Source organism: Sphaeramia orbicularis, chromosome 12, assembly GCF_902148855.1.
Source record: "Sphaeramia orbicularis chromosome 12, fSphaOr1.1, whole genome shotgun sequence".
In the NCBI taxonomy this organism is placed as follows: Eukaryota; Metazoa; Chordata; class Actinopteri; order Kurtiformes; family Apogonidae; genus Sphaeramia; species Sphaeramia orbicularis.
Genome location: NC_043968.1, coordinates 36,098,114 through 36,119,269, shown reverse-complemented (window position 1 = coordinate 36,119,269; position 21,156 = coordinate 36,098,114). Strand labels below are relative to the sequence as shown.

Below are 21,156 nucleotides of genomic sequence, written 5' to 3'. Positions count from 1 at the left end.
TGTTGGTTGTTATCAGAATGACACCATCCTGCTCTCTCTCCTGCAGCCCCAGAGGATCAGTGGAGCTGCACCAGTTTCAAATGAAAATAAATGAGAGGCAGTGACCGCTACTGCCTGGGTCCTACTTTAATGAGGAAAAGGAGCAGAGAGGGAGGGAGCAGAGGGAGGAGAGGGAGGACAGAGGTGGAAGAGGGAGGGGTAGGACAGGGAGGGGCGGAGGATGAAGGCAAGGAGGTGGTGATGGTGGGGGTGGGGGGGTTGAAAAGTGACGGAGAGATCGGTCGGAGTTGGTGAAGAAGGGGCAGAGACAGAAAAATGGTAGAGAAGAGGGGGTGTTGTTATGAATGGAGGGGCCTCTCTGTCACTGATACAATGGCCAATTACACTCGGAGCCCACTCTGATGCACTGCAGGTGGAGCAGACAGTGTTTGGAGTGGCTGGAAAATATCCCTCTACCCTCCATTTGCATCGAGAGGAGAAACCACTGCAGCATGTGATATTCAGTTGAACTCCACTGTAGATCTGGGATGCAACCGACAACTTTTTTTTTTTAAAGAAATACACTCATTTTATAGGGTTTGTACATGCAGGGGACAGTTAAATGATAGTGCTTTGTTTCGTGTTCAATAAAGAAGTAATGAAAGACATAACAGTTTACCCCATTCACCTCTAACTACTTCTGAAATGGTGACTGAATTCAACAGAGTAGGTTTATCACACAGGTTTGTCTGTTATACCAGTCCCAAATGTAACAATGCTTCAGCCCAACTTAAAATATCTATGGAAATGGAGTACAAATGAATGGCAATGATTATTATGAGAATGGACTAGCATATCTTTGTTTTCTTTGAATACTGAATGGAAGGGGATAAAATATAGTGTGTTGTCATCATCGCAAATTAAACCCCAATAGAGGGATGTACATTATCCTTCTTATTACTGGCTATTTGCTTCAAATAAAAAGAAAGCTCTAATATAAAAATAACTTTTGAAAGGTATTGTATTGATTTATTGTCCAGCTACATGTAGTATTGCATGAGAAATAAAACATAATTCTCAGAAATATTTTACGGCAACATTGCTATTTATTTCTTGTGAATATCCTCTCGTGGCCCATCATCAGTACCTTAATGACCCACAAGGGGGCCACAGCCCACCCTTTGGGAATTCCATGGTTAAATTTTAACTTCTACTCACATCAATTTCACACGGTCATCTGTAAGGTAAAACAAATACAAAATGAAGTTGCTGAAACCAGACCCATTGGATTTAATTTAAGCGTTGGGAGATACGCGGGTTTCCCTCGACAGCAGCGGTATGTTTGTATCACAGTCCAGCTGAGCGTTGTCCAGTCCAGTCTAGCAGAGACCATTAAAACTAGCAGACAGCAGCACATAGCCGGGAGGCCTCTTCAGGGGTAGAGGACATCAAGTGTGTTTGTGTGTGTGTGAGAGCAGGAGAGAGAGAGAAAAAGAGTCCTACACTTGAAGTCATGTCGAGACCACTGATGCAGACATTAGTGTGTGAGGGTCAGCGAACAGGTCAGGAGGTATTTGCTTGACAGTGTTAGACTTGATCAGAATGTCTTGTAAGGCTGGATATGTGTGTGTTTATCTGCGTATGTCTGTGTGGACACATGCGTATCAGGGCACAGTGGATTTTTTTTTTTTAACTCTTTTTATTGAAATTAGAACAATGACAATATAAAAAAGTCATATATAGTATGCAATATATGTGTGTCAGAACAAGAACAGTACACCTGCACTCACATGTGCGCATACACAAAAAAACAAAAACAAGAAGGGTGTGCGTGTGTCTACTTACTTAATATTGAAGTAATCTATAGAGGACTGCCAAATTGAATAAAATAACTTTACATTATCTTTAGTGAAAATTTGATTTTCTCCAAATGGAAGTGTTGCATAATGTCTTTCAACAAGCCTGATGAGTTAGAAGATTTTTGTTCGTCCAGTTTAACAGAATAAGGCGTCTGCCCAGTAGTGTCACAAACTTCAAAACAACGCTCTGTTTAGTACTAAGGTCCACTCCTGCTGGTTCCACACCAAGGTTATTATTGTTAACGAAAACTAAGGAAATGACGAAAACTAGAATTGAAAAAACATTTTCGTTAACTGAAATAAATAACTAGAATTGAAAGAAAAAAATGAAAATTAACAAACTGTATTGTGTGCTTACAAAACTAACTGAAACGTTTAAGAATTTTGGATAAAATTCCCTTCTTTTTCGTTTTTGTCAATGTCGGATTGATATAAAATCGATTTATTTCCCTCGAGCAATTTTAGCTAGCGGCACCATACAATATTTAACGATCTGTCACTTGTGGTCACTTGTAGTTTACAGTCGTCTTCTGGTCCCCACTCAACCTGGAAACATGGAGACTAAAGTTGGGAGAAAGCAGCAGAGTCCTGTCTGGGATTTATTTGAATACGACGAAGAAGAAGAGAAAAGATATAAAAAAACTAAAACTAAACTAAAACTAAGCATTTAGAAAATAACAAAAACTAATAAAAACTAGCAAACCTGCTCTAAAAACGAATTAAAACTGACTAAATTAGAGAAAAAAAACCATCAAAAATAAATAAAACTAAACTATAATGAAAAATCCAAAACTATTATAACCTTGTTCCACACTGAACATTATTGTTATTGGGTCTGGAGGGGTCTGTCTCTTAAAAATCTTAGACGAAGTCTGTAAAGTTTCAGTCCGATAAGTAGTGATGCTGGGGCATGTCTGAATTTTTTTTTTTTTAACCATTAAAACCTTATTCACCCTATTTGAGGCAGAAATTGCAGTGCTTCCTCTGCTGGAATCATCCAAACTTCCTCTGTTCTCATGAGAGCGGGAGATAAATGTGCCTTCAAATCATGCACACACTGTGGGTTTTCCAAGTTTTGCTGCCCACAGTCCCTCAATTCAATGACTTGTTCAGATTGTGTACTTTTATATGATCCTAATCCTGTTTCCAAACTTCATAAGCTGAAAAAATCAACAGAAGACTTCACGTGTGTCCTTCTTTATGTGATATCCAGGTAAATAATGCAACTTGAGTATCTGCATCAGAACTAGCAGCTGTCCGATGGATGAAGTGAAGACCTGTGTGTCACATCAAAACACTTGTTGCAGTGAGGCATTCGGAAGTCAACATAATCTAGTAGGAAATGCAGGAAAAAACTGAGTGAAGCACTTTTTATTTAGCATGGCACTGTGTTTTAATTGCACAAATAGAGAAATCTATCTGCTATTTCCAGCCTGTGTCAACACTAAGGAGGTAGATTGCAAGTCAAATAGTGGATCATGATTGTGGTATGATTTTCTTTTTGCTCAGAGTGTGGAAGAACAAACAAAATGAGCCTGTGACGTCAAACACAAATGCTTATTTCTGGCTAAAATAAGGATTTTGTCTGACAAAGACAGCATCTTGTCAACATGGTTCCAGTGACTAACCCTGGACATATACAAATATTTGCTAGAGACACAACTTAACCCTTAGGGGTCTGAGCCTATTTTGGCCGTTTTTGAGTACTTTTAATTTTGCCTATATATAATTTATAAAGAAATGTTTCTTATACCCGTCTTTGGTATCTTTTTTTTCAGTACAACTTCATCTATCTCATCTACCTATTATTTTTTCACTTTAACCTACTATATCAACATAAAAGGCTGAAAAACACACAAAAAATATTAAATCCAATTTGAAAAATTCATATAATTTATTGCATAAATAACACAAAGATGCTCAACAAACCTTTTCAAAGACTGTAAAAGGGAATATTGGTTCCAAATATTAGGTATATAAAATCAAAATTGTAATAAATTAAAACTATACTCAAATATTTGACATAAGAGCATATATTTACATCAGCGTTTTCTCACACACACCCCACCCCCCCACCCCCAGTCCTCCCATTTCTGCATCCGGTTCAGGTGGGGGTCGTCTTCACCCTTACCTGTAATGCTAATGCAGTCTGTACAGGGTGTCCCATAAGTCTCCATACATAAGAAAAATAAACGTTTCTTGACACACTTTTATTTATACAATATGCTCTAAATGACTGCCACTTTGTCGGGAACACATTTCAATGCGTGTCTGCTGAAGAACTATAAAGAAGAAATATAAAGAAATACATGTTAGAACCATATATGTATGGAATGTACACTAGTCAACATTTGCTAGGGATCAGGACTATAACTTTGCTATATTCGGGGGTGTAATTCTGGAAACTTGAAAATTTACTTTCCCAGTGGAGTACAGCCTGTGGATGCGGATGGTGGCCACACACATTATTGACATCACACCGTATGTGTTTCAGAACATTCTGAGTGGTTTCAGTGAAAACAAAATTGGAAGAGTAATTGTTGTGAACTCTAATTTCTAGGGTTGTATCGCCCTTTTGCCAGAAAGTGCAATAAAAATGTATGTTTTTTTTACCTTTTGGTCCATTTTTCTTTACATGACTAGCCAAAGTACACATAATATATGAAGTCACCCAAAATATTATACAACATCAATTATTGTGCAAATATAAAACTGATCCCTAGCAAATGTTGACTAGTATATTATGTCTCCTATGTATGGAGACTTATGGGACACCCTGTAGATTAGAATCCACAGATTCAGTCAGTTTTTTCCATTTTAAAAAACGACAAAAATGGCGAAGATATGGTCAGAAACATAACACCCGCCCACCTCATTTTCATACTTTTACTCATGTTTGTTTGCTCTGGGTTCAAACTGTCATATCTCTGGTTGTATAAACTGTATCGACATTAAATAAAAAGTGAGAGAGTGTTTCAAGGCTACCCTTTCAAATACAGTTGTCCCCAGTGGCCTACGTGACCACCTTCCAATGCTACGATGTGTTGACAGTGTCATGTGATTCAGTCACGGGGCTGTGACGGTGGACTCCCTAAGGGTTAAACAAGCTAAACAGTCGCATTTCTGTAGCCTCAGAAATGCTAAACGTTACAAGACATGACATTCCTATATCTAAAAGATAAATGATGAGGCTGGGAGTCTTGTGGATAACAGGAGTTGCAACCAGCCAAAAACTGTGTGTGATGTAGCAGATGAAATGTGAATCCAGCCGTAGTGTGTTTGAGTTGGAGTGTTGTGTCAGATCGTGTACAAAACAGGTCAGCGAGCATTTAGAGGCTACATCCCCACAGGTAGACCTCGAATTTGTGTTAACTGGAACAGAGTGTCCTAACTGGAATCCAGGAAGAACCATCTGACAAAGAAAGAGAGACGGGAGTGATGGAGGAGAGACATGAACGGGACAGATGAAAGCAACAAAAGCAAAGGGAGCTGAAAAAAAGATAGGAATGAATATAGGGATTTGAGGTTTGAGCAGTGAGTGAGGAGGTAGTTGTCCACTCTGTTGTTTGTGTCTTTGTTCAGTTTTCAGACCGGAGTACCACAGTTAAAAGAATGGGAAAGTAGACAACAGACAAAGATCCAGACATCACAAATTAATCTTTCAGTTATGACACGATTTATCTATAGAGACATACACACACACACACACACACACAGACCGTGGCTTAGACATGAAGATCATAGCAGGTTTTTCTGGGAGTGTTTGAGCGGTGAGGATGAACGGTAGCAGCGAGGGTCTGTCTGGTTTCAGGCTCCTCACATGTCCACTTAGGCTCAAACGCAGCTGCTTGCTTTTCTGAATTATTCATGAGCTCTTCATTAAATATTCACGTGTGAAAAGCTAGCGCCATCACCTACCCACAATCCTCTCCTCTGGCTGAGATGCATGCAGGAAGTAAACATAAGCCTGGATCATAGTTTATGAATAGGTAGCATAGTGGCTGCTTTGGAGTCTTTCTTTTTTTTTTCTTAATTTGCTCTAGAAAACTGTCTATTTTTGGTCCCATCTTTTTTTCCTCGCAACACCCTGTCTCCTCCTCCTCCACCTCCTCTTCTGCCCTCCCCTCTCCTCCTTTCTAAGTGATCGATTTATATTGTTCGGGCAGCTGAGCCCCCCCAGCCTGAGGTGAGAGAGATGAAGGCACAGTGAAGATAGAAATAACTAGGCAGGGGGAAAGCGGCGAGATAGACAAAAGTAGGAGAGCAAGAGAGGGCAGAGGCAGACCTTGCCACGAGCAGGATCTGGGAGAACACGAGGCCCTTGGGTGGTGAGATGGAGAGATGGGAGTGGTGATAGGTGGGGGTGAGAAAAGAAGAACATCGACAATACAGGAAAAACAATGTACATAACACACAAGATGTTGAACAGATGTGACCACTGGTTACAAGTGAAACCACAGTACAGATGGGAGGATAAAAGTAGACAGTCATGAAAAATGACAGTGACATTTATGTACTTCCCACGTTCAGGTTGTGTTTTTTTCCTTGTTTTTTTTTTTACACATTTCCTTGTTTTTTTTGTGTAAATATGGATGATTCTTTTGTTAACAGTAGGTTTTAGAAAGACATACAAAGGGAAATGAGTGGTTTAGAGACTAAGAAAGTAAGAGAAAGTTATAAAGGCTTTATTGAGTGTTAAGTTGATCTTCAGATTCAGCCAAAATGGCTGGAGTGATATTGTAATCGTTTTGTCATCTGTCTGTCTGTCTGTCTGTCTGTCCATTCAATGGCGTAATCGCATTATCTGAAGAATGCATTGTTATATCTGCACCAAATTTATACTGTGGATGCATCTTGGCATGGAGCAGAAACCTAATGAAAATCAGTGACCTTGACCTACTTTTTCAAGGTCAAACGGCCTTGCGCTGTTACAATATCTGAGTACTTTCAAATATAAATATGTATGTAATAAGTTTTACACAAAGACAAGATAATCTAAATTATAGGGCAGTAATTTTCAACACAGAATTATACACTATATTTAGCCTGAGGGGTGTTAAAAGTGCACAGCACGTTATGTTTGTAGGTGTATTTCTTTCAGATGTGGCTGAAGGTCTAGCTCTTCCTTTTATTTTTTAGAATTGATATATTTCAGTGAAATACATTTAAGGACAGAAGAACTGCTAATAAGTTTGGATAGTGATTGCTCAAAATACGGATGAGAATCAGCTAAAAGTGCCATACTTCAATGCTATGTTCCCCTTGTAAAACAATGGTATCATAATGCAATAATACGTAACAATCCAATCATTTATAATACGTTATAATGTCAGTGTAGGCTAACTGAGGAAGGGAAAAAAATCCCACCAGCACAGGGATTAAAAGCAGAAATTATTCGCTGGATTATGGTATCAGTTTCATAGAATTTGACAAGTGAGATGAAAAAACATATTTAAGTTCCTAGGGAAGCATTTAGAACATGTAATGCCTACATGGTTTTTGGTGTGTGTTATATCATGTATATATAATTCAATCAAATACATTCACATATCTTTATTTTCTCCTTCAAAGTCAGTTCTCAAATAAAACCCAACTCTCTGCTTCTCCAACAACTCTGTTTTTCGATCATTAACATCATTAAACATCAGTAAATGGTTGATCATTGTATGTTTTTATTCTTTTTTCATAATGGTTTATGTAGCTCCAAACCTGAGGACATATTTGTTTGACTGTTGTTCATAAGCACAGCATAAGGCTTTACATTTTTTCAGACGCCAACACATGTATGTGCGTTCCCCCTCCTCTGCACGGCTATTCAATATACGTCACATGAGCCAAGGACCAGGTACTAATCATTGGACTGTTTTTTCTGGTGTGTATAAGGATCCTTTGTTGCTGAGGGGGATGAGGATTGGTGCGTCTGTCATAATGCTTCTTAGGTTAATGCTTTTTTTTTTTGTACATATATAGAATGTTGTAAATGTTTGCGACAGTACAAATCATGAACGATATTGCATTTTTAACACACTCTTAACACTCTAGGAAATTATGTTAGAAAATATATTCAATGCCCTATTAAACACATGCATGACAAATTGCCTGTTAACAAAAAGCACATGACTGTCCTGAACATTGAGTGTATTGTATGTTTATTAATGGAGTGATGCGTTGTGTTTAGGTGGAAAGAACTTGAGATTTGATTAAAATTTGAAGAAAATGAGGGGGATTTGAGTGCACTGCTGTTTACCAGACGTGTGTAAGAACATACATGCTGATATTACCATGTACTACGTGCTTTAAATCCGCTGCATTTTGGCTGCAGCAGCTGACAACAGGCACATATATGAGACAGGTGTTTGTAAGCCTTTGGCAAACACAGATGAACATGCACGTGCAGTTTGAGTAAACCACCTCACTCATTAATATTTTTTATGTTGTAGTAATTCTAAGCATAGCTATCTTTGTACAATAAGGTAAGTAAAGACTGAACTCAGCACTGTCAGATTTGTGTTTGAATGCTTGGTTTGCAGTTTGGAAGTTATTATCATGACAATTTTAACTCACCTACTTTAGATACGGCAGCAGGCGCTGAGTCAGTTCACCAAAAATTACAAATTCCTGTTTTTCTCACTTGTGTTTAGCCCTGCAGATTTTTTTGGGTTAATTTTGTTTGTTAATGATCTGCCAGAAATAGATCCTGTAGAAGAAAGTGGCTAATTTGTGAAATATGGGTTAACAGAATCTAAATAAGTGAAGAATTATAAGATATAGAGTGCGGGTTTAAACAAGTTGGTGGGACAAAACAAGCAGAGGTGCATTGTGTTTGTTTGTGCTACATCACACTGGATTTAGATCAAGAACCATTATCTAAAACAGAAATCGTGAACGTCAGTGCAGGCCTGAACGTGGAAGCTTCCAATGAGAGAGAAGCTGATTTGCGATGCAGCAGTTGGTTATATAATGTCCCGTACCACCCCTGTTCTGTGAGGGGTCAAGTGCGGTGAAACATGCAGCATCGTCCGCACTCTTGGGACACAGCAAACCCTGAGGCACTGATGTAGGATCAGCCTTTCCCATCCATACTCTGACCTCAGTCCTTGCAAGTAAACATGCAAGCTGACCCCCGAGCACAGCCGCTGGCCAAGTCCCACCCACGCCATACACTTACCCTGCTGTATGTGTGCATACTGAGCACATTTTTTTTTTCCCATTGACCCAGATACTCATATTCTTCCCCCAGAGAGCCGCCTCTCTCAGTCTAAGAGAGGCTCATTATTTTACTGGAGTGCCTCCCCTCTTTTCTCCGATGGAGGAGGGAGGAAGTGGGGCAACCTGGTAGACACGCTGCACAGGGGTGCATTCAAGCCCACTCTGGTTCCACGGGGAGACATACTGGATCCACACAATTAACACCGTGTAAAATAGAGTCAGCAAATTTGCAGCAAATTATGGGCTGGTTCATTATTACTAGGCTATCCCCATGTGTAATTGCACCTCTCCAAATTTGGCCAACTCATTTGATTGTAAATCACCTAACTGGCCACACGTTTATTAAGTCATAACCAGACTGATATTATACAGACTGCAGATTAAACCACGATTGCACATTGTCTTTATTCTTTGCACAAGTATCAGCCCATATTTATCATTTTGTCAGGGGAAGAATCCAGGAGAGTGAAAAAATAGTAAGTGGTGCCATGCAATTTTGGTGAAGTGTTACTGGTTCAGACTGAAAATAGCGTCAGAAAATGGCACAATGACATAATAGGACAAAAACTGCACAGTTTGTTTTTGAAAATATCACCTATCTTTGACCATAATTTTATCAGCTGTACTTTAAGATAATTTCATCACAGTTTCCATATTCTTGAGTAGCAGCATAGATTTTCTAACTCTCATTCAGACTCATGCTTGCGTACAGTATCGTATTTAAACAGGGGGTCCCTTTGACATTGGGATGTGTTTCATTTGACACAGATCGAATACAAGGACACACACATTATCGTGGCTATTTTCATAACTAAGGAAAAAATAGAAGTGTGACTGAACTTAAAAAAAAAATGTTTATGTAAAATAAAAGATTGCAGCTTTATATTTTTTCATAGCTCATTCTCTTTCATTGCAGCTTAGCATATGATTGTGTGATGGTTAATGACTGACCTGTAGCATTACATGTCATTTAGACCAGAGGTATCAAATATATTTTAGCTCAAGGGCCAAAACTCCAAATTTTCCCTTTGTTTTAGTGCAAAAAAGTGCAGTTGAATAATGACAATGTTTACATTGGCATAGTATTCTTTTACAAAAAAAGAAAAAAAGAAAAAGTGACTAAGCTGAACAATTTGAAATTTCGTAAGAAATGTGTAAAGCTTTGCAAATTTATCCCACCGGACAGCCTTGGAGATACAGTGCTATTCATGCCTTTGTTAAAATGAGAAAGAGAAACGATACTTAACATTAAAAGTATTTAGTATTTATTCTGAGGGTCTAATACAGGGGTTAGTCTCATTTTAGTTCAGGGGCCACATGCAGCCCAATATGGTCTCAAGTGGGTCAGACCGTTAAAAAAAACAGCAGAGTAACCTATAAATGATGACAATTCCAAATTTGTCTGTATTTTAGTGCAAAAAAGTAAAAATGTTTACATTTACAAACTATCCTCTCACAAAAAATGTGAATAATCTGAAATTTCTAAAGAGAAATAAGTTCAATTATAACAATATTACGCCTCATCTTATCATTCACTCATGTCCATAACAGCGAACAGACCCCAGTGGATCTACAAAGGTACTAAACATTTGGTAACAGGCATCTTATGATCATAACAACTTGACCAGACTCAGTGCCACCCTTGACTGTCAGTCAAGGTTATAATAGTTTTGGATTTTTCATTATAGTTTAGTTTTATTTAGTTTTGAGTTTTTTTCTCTAATTCAGTTAGTTTTAATTCATTTTTAGAGCAGTTTTACTAGTTATTATTAGTTTTCGTTATTTTCTAAATACTTAGTTTTAGTTATTTTTAGTTTCTTTATATCTTTTCTCTTCTTCTCCGTCGTATTCAAATAAATCCCAGACAGGACTCTGCTGCTTTCTCCCACCTTTAGTTTCCATGTTTCCAGGTAGAGTGGGGACAAGAAGACAACTACACTCTCAAAAATAGAAGTACCAGCTTGTACTTAAAAGGGTACAAATGCTTATCGCTGGGGGTGTACTTTTTTGAGACATTTCTGTACCCTTTCGAAATGGTCCATTTTTGTACCTTAAGTACTTTACATACAAAGAACACTCTCATATAGTTGATAATGCCATGAATTTTAAAGTTTGAACCGGTGGCCTGACTGAGAAAAAAAAAACGGCATAGGCAAGCTACAACATCAAGACATGGAGGTGTGAATGAAAACTTGATAAAACAGAGATTATGGCAATAATCAGAGGTTCTAATAAGCTAAATAAATTATTAGCCTATTATCATTGAGCTAATTGGGCTATTAAATTAAAACACAAATTATTGTTAAATATAATATAGAGTAATTACAGTATGATATATAATAAATAATGTGCTAAGCCTAATGTTTGAACTATAATTAGGCCTACTGTTCAGTTATCCTAGCCTATAGCCTATTCTCATGGTCTACACACATTTTTTAATGCTGCAAGGTACCTTATAGTACACATTTGTACTTTACATAACTTTGGACCCTTTTTCATAGTCTAAAGGTGCAATTCTGGCCTCCTAAAGACCAATATTGTACTTTTGAGAGAACATTCTTAAAAAATGTACTTATAGGTACATAAATGTTCCGATCTCGTACCTCTATTTTTGAGAGTGTATAAACTACAAGTGACGGACCGTTAAATATCATATGGAGCCACCAGCTAAAACTGCCTGAGGGAAATAAATCGATTTCATATCAATCTGACATAGACAAAGACAAAAACGAAGGGAATTTTATCCATAATTTGTATAAGTTTTAGTTAGTTCTGTAAGCACACAAGTTTCAGTTAGTTATCTTTTTTTTTTTTTTCTTTTAATTAGGGATGCACCAATACCAATACGAGTATCGGCATCGGCTCTGATACTCAGTGTGTGTACTCATACTCGTACTCATAAAAGACATCCGATACAAATGCACCAATACCACTTACGGCCGTGTGACATTCACAGTTCAGTGCAGCAGGTACGCAGCGGTGGAATAATGTGTGGGGAGTGTGGAGATTTTTCAGAATAAATGACGGTGATAAAAGTAACGCTGACTGCAAGTAACGTTAAAGACACAGAAAGATACAGACACAGCGTTCTGTCCGTCCTCTGTGTACATTCCATCCGTTTACCAGGTGCTTGTGGATGCGTAAACAGAATGAGAATACCAGTGGGTGTATGGAGCGGTGCAGACCGCCGCCAGCAGAAGTGAAAACGAAACTTATCACTCATTTCTCTTTTCTCTACCTGCTGAAGCTTTTAAACCTTACCAGTGAAAACGCTGCAATATTAGTATCACATTAGTGTTACCTCTGTCGTCTCCATGTTTGCTATTACTGACTTTCTTCTTCTTCTTCTAATAACAATAATAATAGTGGATTAGATTTATATAGCGCTTTTCTATGAACGCATACTCAAAGCGCGTACAGAGGATCCATTATTCATTCACTCTCACATTCCCACTGTGGTGGTTGTAAACTACATTTGTATCCACAGCTGCCCTGGGGCAGACTGACGGAAGCGTGGCTGCCAATTCATGCCTCTGACCACCACCGAACATTCACACACATTCATACACCAGTGTGAGTAGCAGCACTGGAAGCAAGGAGGGTGAAGTGTCTTGCCCAAGGACACAACAGCACATGGACAGAGCGGGATTCGAACCGCCAACCGTTCGGTTATTGGACGACCCACTCTACCATCAGAGCCATGGCCACCCCCATGAGCCTTCTTCTCAAAAAACTTTACTCTTCTTCATGGTATTTGTCCAGTATGGTTAATTCATAGCGGCGCCCCCTGGTAGATTAATTGAGAAACGCTTATTCCAACACATTAAATGTCAGCAGCAGCACTTTTTTCCAGTCAGACTAATGATAACAACAATAAAGCACATTTACAAAAGGAACTAAGAACTGGAATGGGATTATTAAGTACTCGTATCGGTACTCGGTATTGGCAAGTACTCAAATGTAAGTACTCGTACTCATACTCGGTCTGGAAAAAAGTGGTATCGGTGCATCCCTACTTTTAATTATAGTTTTTATTTATTTCAGAAAATGCTTTTTTCAGTTCTAGTGTTCGTCATTTCGTAACCTTGCTGTCAGTATCCTGGAAGTCATTTTTGCACTTGTCCGGATTGGACCCTCCAGCGGACCGGTTTTGGCCCGCGGACCGTATGTTTGTTTGTATAATAGTTAGTTTGTATGTGACTAATGCTCACTCCTGGTTCAACATGTCTCGTAATGACTGTCCACTAACTTGGGCTGGGCTCTAATAATGGAACCTGGACGTGTGTGTGTGTGTGTGTGTGTGTGTGTGTGTGTGTGTGTGTGTGATGGGTGCTCCATTAGACAGGAGTGCTTAGACATGTGTTGGGCTGAGGAGACCTAACAGTTAAAGATCAGCTGCAGCAGCGGTATGGGCCACGCCTCCCACACTCGGCACCTGGTTCTCCAACAGTCAGTCCGTCAGTTGCGCTGTTGCAGAGCGGATTTTCAGACAGGACCGGGCGGAAGAAAACCGGCAGAGGAGGAGAAAAAAAAAAAAAAAAAAAAAAAAAAAAGCGAATGGGGGAGAGGAAGAGGAGAATGTGACAAGTGCTGGATGCGGACAGAGTGTGTGCGGCTGGCTACACTGCCTTTGGGGAGGCCTCGGCTGGTGCACCTGTCCCTCTCCGTCTCCGCGTCCAGGCGCAGTTTGACTGAGAGCGACGCTCCTTTATTTATCAGGCAGGGCGCACAGCGGCGGAGGCGCACACACACATACACACACACACTCACGTTACTGTACACACACACACATACACATACACAGGGCAGCCAGGCAACATGACTTCATCCTACAATCTGGATTTTCTGCCCGATATGATGGTGGAGAGCCGCCTGCTTGTACCCGGAGACAGAATGTGAGTGTTTTTTTTTTTCTAATTTTTTTATTTCTTCTTGTGCGTTTTTTTTTTTTTTTTTTTTTTACTGTCCTGAAAAGCAGCTGTCCGATGTGGAAATGTTTGCTCCGCTGCTGGATATGTGACTGGAATCGGGGTCAAAAATCAACGCGATTGCCGGCATGTCTGTATGTGTGTGTTATTGTGTTAGTTGTGGTTTGTTGTTATTAATATCCGTCGATAAATTGTACAGGGATGGCAGGAGCGCCCGGGGCTGTTATCAGCTACAGACAGGATGGTGATGAATGAACGCCATTATGGAGAATTAATGTTACCGCCGTGAATAAACCTTGTCTTTATGAAGCTCTATTATCTTCTACTGCGTGTCGAGAAATTGTCGTGTCTTAAAGCCTTTAGAGCATCGGCTTTCCGTCGCTCCGTGGAAAACAGAGGAAGGGAAGTTCCGTTGATTTGCGGCAGCCGCCCATTATCATTTCTCGTGGATCTTGCTGGGGCTTGGACGCGGTGGGTTCGGTAGGGACTGGAAACCCGGCTGTGGGAGCTGTGGGAGCGCACCGTGTACAGACATAGAAAAACCCCCAAAAAAACCCATCTGTCTGTTCCGGAGTGATCTGAGTCACATGAGTGTGATTTAACTCCATCACAGCCGTGTTTTTACGCCCTCATCGCGTGGTAAATCTCCCCACTTTGGACACTTGGTTCAATGTGAAATGCATGGGATAAAGCAGAAAAAGGCAATACAAGGGCTTTTTGAGAACATACAGGAATGCATGCAGGACTGGGATCCACTATGCTCCAATTGGATTTGCGGTAATTCACTTAAAGTCCGGAATTTCTAGAACAGGGACAAAGGGAGGTTTTCATCCCGACATCATAGTCATGCGTTGTATTTTTTTTTTTTTTTTCCACAGTGCATGTCCCACTTATGTCCCCTCAGCTCACAGCGCCTAGTTGTTGATGGATTTTTTTTTTTTTTTTTTTTATGGAGAAAATGTATATGTGCTCTAGTTTCCTATTTCTACATGCAACCTAGAACCTGTGTTCTGATGCAGTAGGTTCTAGTGACTTGTGTTTCAGAAGAATGAACAGTCATATTGAAGAGTGAATACATGGGCGTTTGAGTGTGTGGGAGGTGTTAAGAAAAGCAGATTTAGCAGAGTCGATGCTGAACATTTATAGATATCACAAAAGGTATAAAATCATCCATCACCTACAGATGAGAATTTGAAAAGAATTTGCTATAAGGGGTACAACCTGATCTTAAAGGGTTAAATGCCACAGTTGTATAGGGGCTTGAACAAAAGAAAGTTTTGAGCATCAGAAGAATATTTTTTTTAACATATTATAAAGCTTGTCAAAATAGAAAGAAGAAAGAAGATTGGCTGTTATTATCACTATTGTTTTTAGTCCTTTTGTAAATTCTAATGCATTAGCTACTGCATGTAAATGTTTATCAGCATATAAAAGTCAATCAGTTTTGTAAAGTACATATATTGATATTTGAACTTCAGTTTAAGAACACTATTAAAAAAATAATTGAAAAAAAAAAAAATAAATAAATAAACTGACCAAAGGTTTGGTTAAATCCAGAATCATCCTTTTCAATTCAGTTCAGTTTAATTTTATTTGTACAGCCCTATATCACAACAAGGTTGCCTCACAGGGCTTTACAGAATTAGTTGAATATGAAAATAAACAACAGTCAAATAAACAGTGGATGAAGGAAATGGGCTAATGTCCCAGGCATCCCCCATCCTCAGACCCTCCTTCTTGGAAAGGAAAAACTCCAAAAACCCAGTGAGTTGTTGATGGGTTGTGATTTTTTTTTTTTTTTATGGGGAAAATGTATATGTGCTCTAGTTTCCTATTTCTACATGCAACCTAGAACCTATGTTCTGATGCAGTAGGTTCTAGTGACTTGTGTTTCAGAAGAATGGAACAGTCATATTGAAGTGTGAATACATGGGCGTTTGAGTGTGTGGGAGGTGTTAAGAAAAGCAGATTTAGCAGAGTCGACGCTGAACATTTAAGAGTACTTATAGATATCACAAAAGCTATAAAATCATCCATCACCTACAGATGAGAACAATGGGTTTTGCTATAAGGGGTACAACCTGATCTTAAAGGGTCTTAAAGGGTTAAATGCCACTGTTGTATAGGGGCTTGAACAATAGAAACTTTTGAGCACTAGAAGAATATTTTTTAACATATTATAAAGCTTGCCAACATAGAAAAAAAAGAAGGTTGGCTATTATTATCACTATTTTTTTAGTCCTTTTGCAAACTCGAATGCATTAGCTACTGCATATAAATGTTTATCAGCATGTAAAAGTCAATCAGTTTTGTAAAGTACATATATCGATATTTGAACTTCACTTCAAGAACATTATTAAAAAAATAATTGAAAAAAAAATTAAATAAACTGACCAAAGGTTTGGCTAAATCCAAAATCATCCTATTCAATTCAATTCAATTCAGTTTAGTTTAATTTTATTTGTAGAGCCTCATATCACAACAAGGTTGCCTTACAGGGCTTTACAGAATTAGTTGAATATGAAAATAAACAACAGTCAAATAAACAGTGGATGAAGGAAATGGGCTAATGTCCCGGGCATCCCCCATCCTTAGACCCTCCTTCTCGGGAAGGAAAAACTCCAAAAACCCACTGGGGTTACAGTAAGGCACAGGTGTCAAACATGCAGCCCGGTGGCCAAATCTGGCCTCCCAAAGGGTCCAGTCCGGCCCTTGGGGTGAATTTGTGAAATGCAACAATTAGAACAATTATATATTAACAATCCTTTTAGTTCAGGTTCCACATTCAGACCAATTCAATCTTAAGTGGGTCAAATCTGTAAAATACTATCATAATGACAACTCCAAATTTTTCTCTTTGTAAATGTAAATATTTTCATGTATTTACACTAAAACAAAGTATAATTTCACAAAAAATGGGAATAACCTGAAATGTCTTAAGAGAAGTAAGTACAATTTTAACAATATTTGGCCTGTTATTAAATGTTGTGTGTGTTTGTAGATCCACTGTGTGTTAGATATCTGATCAGATATCTGTCTGTAAGTTATAATGTACATGTGTAAATGATAAACTGAGGCAGAATATTGTTAAAATTACACCTATTTTTTCAGTTTGTTCATGTTATTCACATTGTTTGAAAGGATAGTTTGTAGATGTAAACCTTTTCCTAATGTAAATTTACTTTTTTCACTCTTAAACATAGAGAAAAGTTTGGTGTTGATATTATTTATATATTATTATGTTATTATTTTACAAGTTTGGCCCACTTCAGATCAAATTTAGCTGAATGTGGCCCTTGAACTAAAATGAGTGACACCCCTGTAATAAGGGAAACAGCCAACCAGAAATGTCTTTCTTTAAATCAGTTGCTACTGGGCTATACTGTGTTGCGCTAAGACAAAGATGCAGGGGCAGTGTTTTTACCAAAGATTTCAGGTCAGTCTTATTTTGGTGGAACATTCCCATCTGGGGAAGTGAGCTATGGTTTTGAAATGGATGTCAAGATAGGCAGAAGAACCAAGCAAGCCTGTCTTGTTGCCTCCAAGTCTTTATCAAAACTGACCATTTTCATTGTGTTAGTGTGGAGGCAGTTGTTTCACATAGTGACAGGTACTATGAGTGTGTTGATATCTAACACACAGATAACAGAAGGGGAAGGGAATACAACCAGTGGTCGGCTTGTTCCAACAGAGAACATCCTGAGTCAATGTATGACTGTAACGTGACATACAGTCCTGTAAACGTAGAGTTAAGTTCAAGAGAGGTGCTCAGGTGGTCCCTGACACGGGGTGGGGTGGTGGTGGTTTGGACCTCCTGAAGAGATCACATGATGAATGCGTGGGTCACAGCAGAACTAATGAATGTTCTAAAGTGTCAAGAATCACCAAGTTCAACCACAACAAGTGAAGGTAGACTGGGTACGTTAGCCTGCCCAGTCTCCTTCTATTTACTGCCCATGCAGTCTAGTGCTATACCCAGGAGATGACTTTCTCATTAATCAGTGTCATCAGCCCTGAGTGCGTGAGCCCCATGTACAAGTGGCAGTCGTGTATACAGTGGGTACGGAAACTGTTCAGACCCCCTTAAATTTTTCACTCTTTGTTGTATTGCAGCCATTTGCTAAAATCATTTAAGTTAATTTTTTCCTTATTAATGTACACACAGCATCCCATTTTGACAGAAAAAAAAAACTGTAGACATTTTGCAGATTTATTAAGAAAGAAAAACTGAAATATCCCATGGCCATAAGTATTCAGACCCTGTGCTGTGACACTCATATATTTAACCCAGGTGCTGTCCATTTCTTCTGATCATCCTTGAGATGGTTCTACACTTTCATTGGAGTCCAGCTGTGTTTAATTAAAGTGATTGGACTAGATTAGGAAAGGCACACACCTGTCTGTAGAAGACCTTACAGCTCACAGTGCATGTCAGAGCAAATGAGAATCATAAGATCGAAGGAACTGCCCCAAGAGCTCAGAGACGGGCACAGATCTGACCCAGGTTACAGAAGAATTTCTGCTGCACTTAAGGTTCCTAAGAGCATAGTGGTCTCCAGAATCCTTAAATGGAAGATGTTTGGGATGACCAGAACTCTTCCTAGAGCTAACCGTCCAGCTAAACTGAGCAACCAGGGGAGAAGAGCCTTGGTGAGAGAGGTTTAGAAGAATCCAAAGATCACTGTGGCTGAGTTCCAGAGGTGCAGTGGGGAGATGGAAGGAAGTTGTAGAAAGTCAACCATCACTGCAGACCTATCACCTGTCCAATACAACCCCAACAGTGAAGCTTGGTGGGGGCAGCGTCACGCTGTGGGGGTGTTTCTCAGCTGTAGGGACAGGGCAACTGGTTGCAATTGAAGGAAAGATGAGTGCGGCGAAGTACAGAGATCTCCTGGACCAAAACCTTTTCCAGAGCGTTCTGGACCTTAGACTGGGCTGAAGGTTCACCTTCTAACAAGACAGTGACCCTTAGCACACAATTAAAATAACCAAGGAGTGGCTTTGGAACAACTCTGTAACTGTTGTTGAATGGTCCAGCCAGAGCCCTGACTTAAACTCAACTGAGCATCTCTGGAGAGACCTGAAAATGGCTGTCCACCAACGTTCACCATCCAACCTGATAGAACTGGAGAGGATCTACCAGGAGGAATGGCAGAGGATCCCCAAATCCAGGTGTGAAAAATTTATTGCATCATTCCCAAGAAGACTTCTGACTATATTAGCTCAAAATGGCGTTTTACTCAATACTGAGCAAAGGGTGTGATATTTCAGTTTTTCTTTTTTAATAAATCTGCAAAAATGTCTACAATTCTGTTTTTATTTTCTGTCAAAATGGGGTGCTATGTGTGCATTAATGAGGGAAAAAAATGAATTTTAGCAAATGGCTGCAATATAACAAAGAGTGAAAAATTAAAGGAGGTCTGAATACTTTCTGTACCCTCTGTATGTCCAGCCAGCTTTCATTTTCTCTGTCTGATGTGTCTTGCATGGACAGTTAGGGGTTTCTGTACCCTGGAGTGAAGGATTTCTGAATAATGTGTGTCAGTGGCATTAGACAGGCCTATCTGTGCCCTCTTACCCAGCCACTGAGGAGGTGGACAGGTTGAGCCAGATAACGCTTACGGAGATGACACTTTATATTTACGCGAACACGCCTCTTAAGCCTGACTATTAAGCTTGTGAGCTTTGTTCCTGCTGATCTTCCGATTTAGTTTTTTTATGTAACAGTGCTTAACAGCATTATTTCCCTGTGGCAGTGTAAGAATTGTGTTCCTGCTGGCGCCCCTTATTTACATATGTGTGCTTTATCCCTGTATTTTCCAACACAGACCCCTCTGTTTCCTTATCCTGTAAAGTGTTCACATCTGGAATTGGCTGTATTCCCGTTTCTGCTTCCTATAGTGGTTGCCCCGTTGACACTGACAGCCCCTGACAACATTAGACTTGACAAATATTAGCTGAGATCATGTGAGAAGTAAGTGGAACTAACAGTCTAATCTCTCTCTATCCAGTCATATCAGGGCTGGAAACATGAAAAGTAGGGAAGTGAGAGAATCAGGGGAAAATGGAGCAGGACCCATGCCCCTAGCTTTCCAGTTTTACTCCAATTCTGAAGTCTAGGCTGGGGTCCGTCCTTGGGAAATATGTGACCCCCTCACCTCCTTCAACGCTGTGTGTGGAATCCCCATCTGGTACAAAACCTTAAGGTTCTTGAGGGTGTATCACACTTGGGCAGGATGTTTTTAGTGATGATTTCTCCAAAGTACATCTAGCACTGATTAAACATAGGATATAGGTCAAAATAAGAATAAACAACACAACCAGGTTACTAACATTAACAAGTACACATGCAGAAGAGACAGGAGACAGACTCACGATGTTGCTTGAAAATGACACGTTCTTGTAAAGTGTGTACACAACCCACCACTTACACAGATGACCCACTGGTTCTGTGAGAAATGTATATCTGTCAAATGATCTCTATGACCCGCTCATCCCTTCACTTCCCCTTCCTGACAATCCGTAATAGCCCATCCAAGGCCAGAAGATCACAAATCACGATCCCAACAGCTGAAAGGGCCCCCTGACAGAATGCATACTGTTCATAGGGGGAAAGTATGTGTCTGTGTGTTCTGTAGAAGGGGTGGGATGGAGATCATTTAGGCAAAAGAAGGCTTATCTGTTCAGCATTTACATTAAAGACACAGCTAGTGCTTTTTAATCCTTCAGTTTGAATAGTTTACCTTAAAACTGCCTAAAAGAAGTTTACAGTATCATTGTTTAAGCTTTTAAAATGGCTTTTTTTAGGCAGTCACTGTGAACAAAATTCCACTTTGCATAAGCATCAACCCAACAAAAAAATATTCACCTTCCTTTAATTCAAGAATTATAATTTAATGCAGATCAATGTCCGTTGCTTTGACCCATGAAAGAGTGGGATTTTTCACAGTAAAAAAAGTCTTATAAAACTGCACAAATCAGCAGAATTGCACCTCTTTCTTCAGAAAATCTGCAAATCCAGTAATTTCTGTAGATATCTATGGCACTGATCCAAATAACATCACAACAGCCACTTCAGCATTGATCAGTTGCAGCTTAAACGTTTAAACAAACCAAATCAAGTCTAAAGTATTATATGAACACTTCATTTTTATAAATCTTGGCAAACACAGATCGTTATA

At 39.3% G+C, this 21,156-nt stretch overlaps 1 protein-coding gene across 13 annotated transcripts in view; it reads left to right on the top strand.

Moving 5' to 3' along the window:
• Positions 1 to 21,156, top strand: part of celf2 (cugbp, Elav-like family member 2) — a 249,899-nt gene that overhangs the window by 67,800 nt on the left and 160,943 nt on the right. For 2 of the 13 annotated variants that reach the window (XM_030148796.1, XM_030148795.1), the window contains exon 1: positions 13,232 to 13,942. The exons of 9 other annotated variants lie outside the window; for them this stretch is intronic. In XM_030148796.1, the coding sequence (XP_030004656.1) occupies positions 13,866 to 13,942 (77 nt within the window). In that variant the 5' untranslated portion in view covers positions 13,232 to 13,865. Of the gene's footprint in view, positions 1 to 13,230; positions 13,943 to 21,156 lie in introns of those variants that run through there. 2 more of the 13 variants (XM_030148794.1, XM_030148802.1) reach the window with 2 other exon arrangements.